The 11,971-nt window shown below is 42.4% G+C and overlaps 1 protein-coding gene across 1 annotated transcript; it reads right to left on the reverse strand.

The window, feature by feature from the left end:
• Window positions 1–654: 654 nt before the first annotated feature.
• LOC124258913 (ABC transporter G family member 14-like) lies at window positions 655–11,721 on the reverse strand. Its single transcript, XM_046692977.1, is given in 14 exon segments — window positions 655–773; window positions 2,275–2,362; window positions 3,704–3,813; window positions 3,816–3,917; window positions 4,604–4,661; window positions 5,467–5,711; window positions 7,097–7,221; window positions 8,120–8,198; window positions 8,811–8,904; window positions 9,861–10,022; window positions 10,332–10,417; window positions 10,788–10,893; window positions 11,041–11,204; window positions 11,583–11,721. Coding segments are annotated over 14 exon segments (1,677 nt in total).
• Between the last annotated feature and the right edge of the window lie 250 nt (window positions 11,722–11,971).

Genomic DNA, 11,971 nt, shown 5'->3' on the forward strand with positions numbered 1-11,971 from the left:
TATATTGGCAAAACCCTCAGATTTTTGCTGTGACCTTGAAAATTATCTCAAAAGGTCACTCCATTAATACTTTTTCCTTGTGTCGGTGAATCTCGCCAATATACCTTGGTACCAAATTTGAACAAAATCCATCATTTCTTTCTTGAGTTATCGCCCTAACAAGCTTATTTGATGTATGAAATGCAACGAAAAACAAACACCCGCGTATTTACGAGTGATTAAAACTGTTATTACAATTTACGTAAATATTTATTACATTTTACCGCAACGAAAATTATTACAATTTACGTCAATTTTTATTACAATTTGCGTATTACAATTTACGTCAATTTTTATTACAATTTACGTTTTTATTACAATTTACGTCAAGTTTATTACAATTTGCTGCAAGTATTACAATTTGCGTTTTTATTACAATTTACGTCGTATCCCAAAAAACCTCCGTTTGGAACACATACTGCACAAAATAATACATATCACGAATAACTCGGGTCAATGCGTTTATAAATTCACTAAAAAAAATACCCATTAATGTTTTTATCCCTAATTTATTTATATTCAGTAAACTACTCACCCTTTTCCGCATTACTGCTTCAGTATATTATTCTTAAAACTTTTAAATGTCTGTTATAAAATAAGGAATATTTCAAGAACTTACGTTATAGATTGAGCATCTGAGAATTCGAGAGAGATGAGAGACTGAAGGCCATAGTAGAAGAAGGAAGCATATTTTCCCCACTGCATCCACGGAGGGGGAGTGTTGAAGGCACCACCTGAAGAAAGAACCACAACACATTACTTCTCTCAACTCAGCATCCTGCTCCGGGCATCGTTAACTTAACTTCGATCATTATAATTAGATTCCAGAGGTACAGATAAGCTGCGTATCTGCGTAAATTACGCAATGTTGTATGTGAAAACTCAATTCCTATGAAGTCTCTTGCGTACAAGTATGCTTAAATGTTTGTAAATGCTCAATAAATTTGATCTTACATGCGTACAAACAAAAACAGATAAATAACTGAGGTATATTGAGAGGTTCTATTTTAGCAGTCTTTCTTATCGTTTCTAATATAACAGATCAAATATAAATAACAAACACATAAACCAACATTTAAACTTTAGCATATTTTCATAATTTATGGAAAATGGCAAAATACCCAACTGAGTTATTTGGTTACTCAAAGGAAAATTAGGACCCAATTGAGATGAAGACAAGCGAGTACATAAATCAATGACCTCCAAAGTTATCAGTAGTTTTGTAAGACTGAGTTAGATTTAAGACCGTCTTGAACACTATGTCTGTTTATGTCTGTTTTATTACGGGGAAATGATGCAGGTCTAAGATGTTATCACTTGACGACCAGTCACTGACGGTCAAAGAATCCTACTAAGGACGAATCGAAACTACGACCATATGAGTGAGTGAGTGTATTTGTACGCCGCTTTAAGCAATATTCCCGCAATATCATCACGGGGGACATCAGAAATAGACACCACAACGGCCGACCACGGGGCGCTGGGGTAGCCTAGTGGTTAAAGTGTTTGCTCGTCACGCCGAAGACCCGAGTTCGATTCCCCTCATGGGTACAATGTGTGAAGCCGATTTCTGGTGTCCCCCCGCCGTGATATTGCTGGAATATTGCTAAAAGCGGCGTAAAACCAGACTCACTCCTGCAATGCTAGGAAATGTGTTCAAACAGATTGGTTCAGTGAAGACTAGGATGTGAGGACTCCTACCTGGTTTCAAATGTGAATTTGTGTAAAAATATGGGTGGGTTTTTTTCAATGTTAAGATGTCTGAGCAGTTGATTTTATGCGATACTTTTAATTTTGTAAAAGTACAACCCAAATTGTGATAATTGAAAAATAGGACTGTAGAATGTATTCTTTAAATGTTGATATACGGCCACTATGGTTCAAATGTCAGTAACTGACTGACTGACTGACTGACTGAGTTTGGTTTTACGCCGCTTTTAGCAATATTCCAGCAACATCACGGCGGGGAACACCAGAAATGGGCTTCACACATTGTACCCATGTGGGGATTCGAACCCGGGTCTTCGGCGTGACGAGCCAACGCTTTAACCATTAAGCTACCCAACCGCCCCTCAAATATCAGTAACATTTTCAGTTGAAAATCAAACCTATGACAAAATCAAGTAGTTTCTCCACAGTTTTCGTATTTACTTGTTCTGGGTTATATGCCTGTCAACACCGTCGTTATTGAGTGAGCGTGCGCGTGTACGTGTGCATGTGTGTATGTGGATGTACCAATCAACATCATGGACAGCAACCCCAGCGACATCACGGAGACGGTCCACGGCGGGTTTAACATTGTGCCAAGAAACAGTCCGATACTCTGTAAATTGCGAGTAAGGAAACTTAACATTAATATAAAGTTATTACATGACATGTCTTAAAAAAGAGGGGATTGGATGGGATATGCATGTCAACTTCTCTATCAGGTGACGAAGGTGTAACCATGTACACGTCATACAGACCCATGAAAATCCGGGTTAGCACCGGCCTTCCCGCGAAATGGTAGCTAAGGAACTATTGCAACCCAGTAGAGTGAGTGAGTGAGTTTTACGCCGCACTCAGCAATATTCAGTAAATAATTGAGTCTGGACCAGACAATCCAGTGATCAACGGCATGAGCATCGATCTGCGCAATTGGGAACCGATGCAATGTGTCAACCAAGTCAGCGAGCCTGACCACCCGATCCCGTTAGTCGCCTCTTACGACAAGCATAGTCGCCTTTGTGGCAAGCATGGGTTGCTGAAGACCTATTCTAGATCTATCCCGGATCTTCACGGGTCTGCAACCCAGTAGAGGCCTCAGTGATAGAATGAGCCAGAGTGAGGGTGCGCCCATTTCAAGGCCCATGTACACAAGGCTATCTCAAACCTAAGGTGATCCTAACTCCCACCCTTCAGCATTGGACCCTTGAAGATCTGGGTTAGAATTGGTCTTCAGTAACCCATGCTTGTTGTAAGAGGCGACTAACGGGATCGGGTGGTCAGGCTGGCTGGCTTGGTTGACACATGTCAACGAATCCCAATTGAGTAAATCGATTCTCATACTGTTGATCACTGGATTGTCTGGAACACTGCTGCGTGTGGTGTTAAACAACAAACAAATAAACAGACAAACAAACTTGTGACACAAAAGTTGAAATCCATGCATGTGACCTCTGAATCACTTCTAAAAGCGGAGATATCTATACACCATGCAAGCATAAAAAACACTAACTTGTTCTTTTGAAAGCTTCTACAGGACGTGTACCGCCTCCATGGTTTAGTGGTTGGAGCGTCCGCCTGGAGAGCGGAAGGTAGCGGGTTCGATCCCCGACTGCGTCATACCAAAAGACGTTAAAATATGGTACTTGTTGGTCCCTGCCTGACGCTCGGCATTAATGGGTACAACAAGGACTGGTCAGCTCGGAGTCAGTATAATGTGTCTGAGTGGGGTATTCATGCTTCACTGCGGCATGGCATCTCAGTGGGCTAGCACTATAAAACCAGCTCAGTCTGGCTCAGTACTAAAAGCCGCAGATATCTATACACGCATGCACGTCGTCATATGAGCGAAATATTCTCTAGCACGACGTTCTTTTCACCTCACCTCTTCAGGACGTGTAACCTGGAAGTGGATCAATAAGGCCGGGGAATCATAGGTTGAATCAGTATAAGTAGTTACCTGAGCTGCATAGACATCAGCGATGACGACGCCGACTGACTTGACGAAGGCGTTGGCGCTGTTGAGGTTGGCAACCCAGTACATGACGCCCATGTATAGACAGGGTTGAGTATGGTGAGTGGTAACTCGCTGATGCTCTTGGCTAGACAGTAGGCGCTCACTCTGTACAGACCCTGTACTCTCTCCCTCGTCACAACCTTCAGCTCCTTGGGGACTTGGATACAACAGAGGGTTTTACTGGTTGGTTTACTGACATTCGCTTAGTGTGTGAGTTAGTGAGTGAGTATGGTTTTTACCCCGCTTTTTAGCCATAATCCAGAATATCACACCAGAAATGGGCTTCACACACTTTACCCATGTGCAGAATCGAACCTGGGTCTTAGGCGTGACGACAGAACGCTGTAACGACTAGGCTAGCCTAGTATCCTGAGTTGAACTGTTCTTTGAACAATATTTACTTATGTCATACGAAATGAACCTGACTGACTGACTGAGTTTGGGTTTACGCCGCTTTTAGCAATATTCCAGCAACATCACGGCGGGGACACCAGAAATGGGCTTCATTACCAATGTACACCCATGTGGGGATTCGAACCCGGGTCTTCGGCGTGACGAGCCAACGCTTTAACCACTAGGCTACCCCACCGCCCCAAATGAACCTGAAGTGATGCTTCGTTTTATGCTTAATGCATCTGCTGAAACCAAAGAGCATCGTTTTACGCCGCTTTTAGCAATATTCCAGCAACATCACGGCGGGGACGCCAGAAATGGGCTTAACACATTGTACCAATGTGGGAATTGATGTTTGGCGTGACAAGACGCTTTAACCACTAGGCTACTCCATCGCCCCACAAAGAAATGTAGTCAATGTAGCAGCATCCCTGCAACCCACATACTCACATGTGAACACAGCATCGAGGAGTGCAAAGAACGCCCACTGAACGGTTGTGAAGAAAAACTGGAAACAAAAAGTAAGAAAATGACGTCATCCAGCAGCAATAGCAGTTTTGCTGATCGACCCGTCCAAGAATATAAACTGACGTGCAAAAGAAGGTATTACACTTGAAAAACGGGGTTTTACCAAAACATTACCAACGTTTTCAAACTCGGCAGAAAACAGTCGTCGAAACACTCCAAAATCCGGGTCCGAAACACAACTTGGATTCTCCGTATGAAATATACTCATGCCAATAATGGTTGTCACCCCCTCCCCACCCCAACCCTACATACACCTCACACCCCCACCCCACACCCTCTCAAGTTAAAAATTGAAAGGGGTGACAACCATTATTGGCATGAGTATACTTGCTTGCTGACTTGGTTGACATATGTCATCGGTTCCCAATTGCGCAGTTCGATTCTCATGCTCTTGATCACTGGATTGTCTGGTCCAAACTCGATTATTTACAGACCACCGCCCTATAGCTTAAATGTTGCTGAGTGCGGCGTAAAACTAAACTCACCCACTCACGTAAGAAGCGACTAACGGGATCGGGTGGTCAGGCTCGATGACTCTCCTAGACACATGTCATCGTATCCCAATTGCGTAGATCGATTCTCATGTTGTTGATCACTGTTGTTGATTGTGTGGGCCAGACTCGATTAATTACAGACTGTCGCCATAAGTGCGGAATAAAACTTAACTCATTAGCTCACCCATAATACTGTGATGTCTTAAGGCAGTGTAAAACCACAAACAAACTATACTTTACTGGTATTTTGCAATAACTAGTAAATATCATCTATATAACGTTTTTATTCACCAGTCCCATCCTGTCCATGACCTTGCCCTCTGTCCTCTCTGGTCGCCACCATATAAGGACACACACGACCAGAATGTACGTGTTCTGAAGAATGCTGATTGGGTTTAAAATCCGCCGTCGCGCATTCCGGAAGTTGCGTGACGTCAGCGTTGACAGCTGAATCAAAAATGACGTCTGACCTCTTTGTTTCCAGTGTTGATGTTCTTCTTCGGATGATTTTGATTCTATCATGAGTGATACTTTATCTGAAATAAATTGCATAATTATCTGTTAATGAAATACATGTTTTACAATAATTCAATATAATTTGTAGAAGATTCCCGGTATAAAGGAATAAGCAAACGTTAAGAATAAAAACGTTTTGTCATCAACAAGTCAAAACATTGATTACACAACAGTCTCGTTTCCTGCTGACTGGGTTTCGTCCTATTGCGCAACATAGTACAATAACCAGTCCAGAATTTGTTAGACCAATTCATTTAACTGGATACATAAATATTAATCAGTATTATTTGATACATCTAAGCACTTGTATATTGCAACGCTACACTCCTTCTAACCCTTACAAACACGTTGTGCAGCGTGATCTGTCGTACAGCGTGCTCTGACAGACGTAAATCTGGAAATCTCAAGACGAGGCTCTGCCGCTAGAAAATTGTGACGGTCTGGTACGGACTTGATATTATATCAATCACATTGTGCGTTACAAAACTACATTGAATAAGCGCACAGAACACATAACAGTGGTGGTGAAACCACTGAGCTAAATGAATTGTGAATCATTTTACGACCTCATCAAACAGGGCAGTTTGTGAAGTTAAGGTCATGCTGCCTACACCTCGCCATAAAATATAGAAATACGATGTTATTAAAGTTTAAAATTAAAATTAACTTGTAAATACCATTTAAAACAAGGAATAGGAATTCAGTGTAACCATAGTTGTTTGTGGTGTCTCTTTTCACTTTCACACTAGCAAATTCCGAACGGCTGAAAAATAGGTCATTGTCTGAATAGATTAATGAGACTCATGTTTCGGTTTGAAATGTTCTATTAGGTCCGTGGGCACACGTTATCAGAGTTACGTCTCTTGACTATGCCAGAAACCAGTCACCGAAAGTCTGAACTTTGTTAACGTATACATTTCATGCTTACTGTGTTGCAGGATCGGGGTTCAAATCCCCTATTCACACAGACTGTATTGCTTGGTGAATCAGATGAACCTGATGAGAAAACGGGGCAGTGGGGTAGCCTAGTGGTTAAAGCGTTCTATCGTCACGTCGAAGACCCGGGTTCGATTCCCCACATGGGCATAATGTGTGAAGTCCATTTCTGGTGTCCCCCGCCGTGATATTTCTGGAATATTGCTAAAAGCGGCGTAAAATCAAACTCACTCACTCACTGATGAGAAACGAACACGACCTACATAACTTCAGGCCTTCCTACATGAAACTGATGAGCTGTTATACAATCTCCCGATAACACACACCCACTCACTCACCCACCCATCCATCCACTCACTCACTCACTCACTCACCCAAAGCCACTCACTCAGTCACTCACCCATCCACACATCCACCCACTCACTTACTCATTCACTCACTCACTCAACAACTCACTCACTCACTGTACCTTCATCCACCACTGCATCGTTGTCCCCACCATGAGAGTTCTTCAAACGGGTCCTGGCCTCTCTGACCGTTAGGAACTGTTTGCGACAGTCCACGCCATTATACGTTACGTCTCCAGAGCGGTCCCTGTAAATGTGACGTGTTCACCAAGCGTTACCTATGACCGTGGGTTCGATAAGGTCAAACTGTCTGCAAATATCAATTTGAAGCCTTTTTATATTGAGATAACCCAAACATACTGTGAAACGCTACGTATCCAAAATTAAATTCCAATTTGAATGAATTAGTATGAGTGAGTTAAAATTTATCGTCACATCGGCAATATTTCAGCCATATCGTGACGAGAACAATTAATTTTATACAGAGTAATGAATGGTAAATTGAAAAACCTGTCAACGAAGGACAGTAAAATAACTAGATTATCACAGATTCGAATTTAAAACTGGCAACTAAATCTAAAACAGTTTAACTATAGATGACAATACAAGGTAAACCCAGGCTATATATTGCCAACAACTGAAGGTAGATCACCATACTTGGGACCATGGGGACTTACAGTACATTTGCTTCCTGCATAGATATTCGCGCAAGAATTCCACTTTGAGGTTAATCTAATGTGAACATCACAAAGATAAATTGGGAAACGCTACTTAACCATATGAAATGAGTTCTCAAGTCAACACCTCTGTATCAACGAAATATTAAATGGGAGTAGTTCGTTCCCATTGCAGGTTTTGTGGGTTCGAGTACCGTTTTGCCCAGACAATGTGTCAAGGTAAACGTCATGCTCGTGCTTGTAGGTTTCAACAATGTGGTAAAATTTAGACGTTCACCACGTTTTTGCCACGTTCATCTGACACGCCCTGTGATAACTGGCATATTGATCTAATCAGCGTTAAACCCACTCCTCACTCACTATTCCAGTTTGTAAATCTATGCATTTACGACCCGGCTAGTCCATCGATAGGTCGTATCAGCAGTACTCCCTATAGTGTACATAATCTCTCCGACTGGGAATAGTTACCTCCATTGCGGACTTGCCTTGATTAATCCTTTCAGCTGACTGGTATCGTCATAATGATCCTCACTTGTAAGGAGTTCTACTGAAAGATGAGATTTGTCGAGTGTTCTTACACACAAAGGGAGGAGGTTACGACCAAAAATATTCCAACCGTAAACTTATATTGGTTTTTAAAATGTGTCCCGTGAGGACTCCCCAGCATATAGAACTGATTTTAGATTGTTAAATCATCAGAACTGATAAAGACCTATGCACGTTTTACAGTAGTAACGTGTAAAAGGAAAGAAAAATGGATAAGTTCTTGTAATCTTTGGCAAATATTTCCTACATTTTCACTCTTTTCAAACGTACCAACATCGGTTGTACAATTATGGACATGGCCTGTGTAAGTAAAAAATGGTATCTTTAAATCATATTTACATGTACGAAATCTAAGTGAGCAAGGTTTAAAACAACACACACACATACACATACACACAAAACTCTCTCTCGCTCTCTATCTCTCTGTCAGACTCACACAGGTACACGTGCACGCACACACACGCAAACACACAAACACACGTATAGCATGGATTCTGATAGAAGTTCATAGATTTGAAGATATTCCCAGAGATTGGATTCAGGTTTGCCCACACTCCACACTATGAACTGTTTTGTAAATTACTGTGTTCAACAGCACACGGTCTTCACTTACACATGAAGTCAGCCATGTTTGTGTTGGCTGGGTATGTAATGTTGGCTACATGTAGTATCTCAGTCAACATGGACGTCTCCCCAGAATACACCATCTACAACCAGAACACCATCATATTGCCATTAGATGTTTATTCGCGTTATCGTATAGTTCTAGCATACAAACATATTTCATCATTAAAGCATTGTTGTACTGTAACTATATCAAAGAGATGAATATAGGTTCAAGGTACAAGAGGTTTGTTAAGGTACACACAGGAAGGGAAGACGGGTTGACGGGTTGACTTGCGGGTGAGAAGACTGCGTGGTGACAGGTGGGTGGGAAGACGGGTTGACCAGGTGACACGATTGTGGGGAGACGGTTTGTCGAGGTGACCAGGTGACACATGCGTGGAAAGACGGTTTGACCAGGTGAAGATGGGTTGAGGAGGTGACACGTGGGTTGGAAGACGGGTTGAGGAGGTGACACGTGGGTTGGAAGACGGTATGGCGAGGTGACACGTGGGTTGGAAGACGGTATGGCGAGGTGACACGTGGGTTGGAAGACGGTATGGCGAGGTGACACGTGGGTTGGAAGACGGTTTGGCGAGGTGACACGTGGGTTGGAAGACGGTTTGGCGAGGTGACACGTGGGTTGGAAGACGGTTTGGCGAGCTGACACGATGACGGGAAGACTGTTTGACGAGGGGACACGATGGTGGCAAGATAGTTTGACGAGGTGACACTTGGGTGGGAAGACGGTTTGGCGAGGTGACACATGGGTGGGAGCATGGTTTGGCGAGGTGACACGATGGTGGGAAGACTGTTTGACGAGGAGACACGATGGTGGCAAGACAGTTTGATGACAGAGGTGACACATGGGTAGGAAGACAGGTTTACGAGGTGACACGTGGTTGGGAAGATGGGTTGATGAGGTGACACGTGGTTTTATTGAAGGAACCAATGGACATAAATGGTGTCCAAGAAACTTACTACCAGGAACCTATGACTGAACATGATGAGTGATGAACAAACGAATATTTTTAAATCCGATAAGACGATGATTTCTTACCTCGCCGTCATGCAGGAAGATGACTTTAGAGCACATCTGGTATATCGCGCTGCTGACGCTTTCGGTTGCTATGACAACTATCTTGTCCAAGCTTTCTGCTAAATATTTCAGGATTCTCATAAGACGTAAAGCTTCCACAAAACTTAGACCCGCAAAAGGCTCCTGAAACGTCAGGATATATTTAGAAAGTCGTAACAAAGTTCATGGTTCACGTTAACAGAATGTACAAATATTTTGTCACGTTGCCGGATAAGTATTCGAATGTTAAAATCATGTACTTATCTCATATGCAAAAAAAGATTTTCAGACACCCTTGAACACTTGGCGAAAGACCTCACCTCATATATTCAAATATTTACTTCATACACAAAATATCAAGGAATGGAAAGCAAAAAATGGTCTGAGACATTTTTTCGAAAATGACGGTGTATATTTGGAAGCAAAACAGGATAATCCAGAGAAGAAGCTTACATCTACCAGCAGGGCACACGGGTCGGTCAACATCTCACACGCTAAGCTGAGACGTCTTTTTACCATTGGTGATGTGAACTGCGCGGCTGTGGACAGACCAATACTTCAGTATATTTAGACGTATTGTTGTTTGTTAATGCCGCACTCAACAATATCCCAGCTATATGGCGGCGGTCTGTAAATAATCGAGTCTGGACCAGACAAACCAGTGATTGACATAAAAACATCGATCTACGCAATTGGAATACGATAAATGTGTCAACCAATACAGCAGTCTGACCACCCGATCCACTTCCTCGCCTCTTACGACAAGCATGGGTTGTTGAAGACCAATTCTAACCCGGATCTTCACGGGTCTGTTTAGATTGGGATTGAAATTACCATATACACCCAATGAAGGAATATTCTTTGAAAGAAGGGCAATGTATTCCATTCGATAGTTCCGTTATCATTTACCTAAGACAACGTATGGCTTCAGTCCAAAGAACTCAATAACTTTGTCGGCTCTGACGTCCCTTTCAGACAGCGTCATCCGTGACGGCAAACGAAGGGACGCGTCATACTGAAAACATATACATCACTTTTATTGCGACTGTTTTGTTTTGTATTTAAAAGGAAAATTTCTGATATTTCTTCTTTTATTTATCAGATGCAATCCTATATCATTATGCTACCTGTGTTATGGCTCCGTTTCTCTTTTCCAACCTACCTGCACTGTTTCCTTAACTGTCAACAATGGAAGAAAGATGTCGTCTGCTCCAACTACAGAGAGCTCCTGTCGTCTGCTTCCTAGTAGGTCACCCCCGAGGTGGACTTGACCAGTGGTGGGCACTCTTCCCCCCAGGGCGTACACCAAGGATGTCTTTCCACAACCTGGTTGAAGAAAACAAAATATGTTTTCAAAAAGTTCTAAACGTTTAGGTTGTCATTCATGATTTTTGTTTGAGTCATGGTTCTACAGATTGGACTTCAAACTTCAAAGCAAACATTAATGAAAATTCGCCGGCCTTACAACGGCAGAAAATGGCATTCAGTGATATTGTGCTTATTAAGAATAGGTTTATCAATAAATATAATAATGTGTTTATACATATAATTCCTCATTATTACGCGAAAATAGTAGCATGAAGCTCCTGAAATGTCTGAAGTCTTTGCCCAGGACAATCTAAGTATTCCACGCGCACGTAAACATCGTTGCCTCATCAAAAACCCATTACATTGAACGTTTGTTGACTGTTAACTGAGAAATACCTTTCGGACCAAGAACTGCCAATATCTCTCCTTGCTTCACACGTCCAGTAGCTTGTTTTAGTGCAGGACCTCCACCTCTGTTGACAGAGAGTCCCTTGAACACCAGGTCTCTGTTATCAGGCTGACGTCGTGAGAACATTGCGTCTTTATTCGATAACCCTCCTTCGTGTAAACGTCCCTCCTAAGAACTTCATCCACCCGTTGCCATTCAATCTGTTCTAATCATTGAGTAGTCACTGTAGTGATCAAACAGTGTCAAAATATCCTGGGTTTGGGTAGCAAAGTGGTTAAAGCATTTGCTCGTCACGACGAGGGTCCCGTCTCGAATCCCCACAGTGTTACAATACGTGAAACGCATTTCTGGCGTCCCCCGTCGTGATATCCCTTGA

Source organism: Haliotis rubra, unplaced genomic scaffold (genome assembly GCF_003918875.1).
Source record: "Haliotis rubra isolate DU_JTF1 unplaced genomic scaffold, ASM391887v1 Scf702, whole genome shotgun sequence".
Classification (NCBI taxonomy): Eukaryota; Metazoa; Mollusca; class Gastropoda; order Lepetellida; family Haliotidae; genus Haliotis; species Haliotis rubra.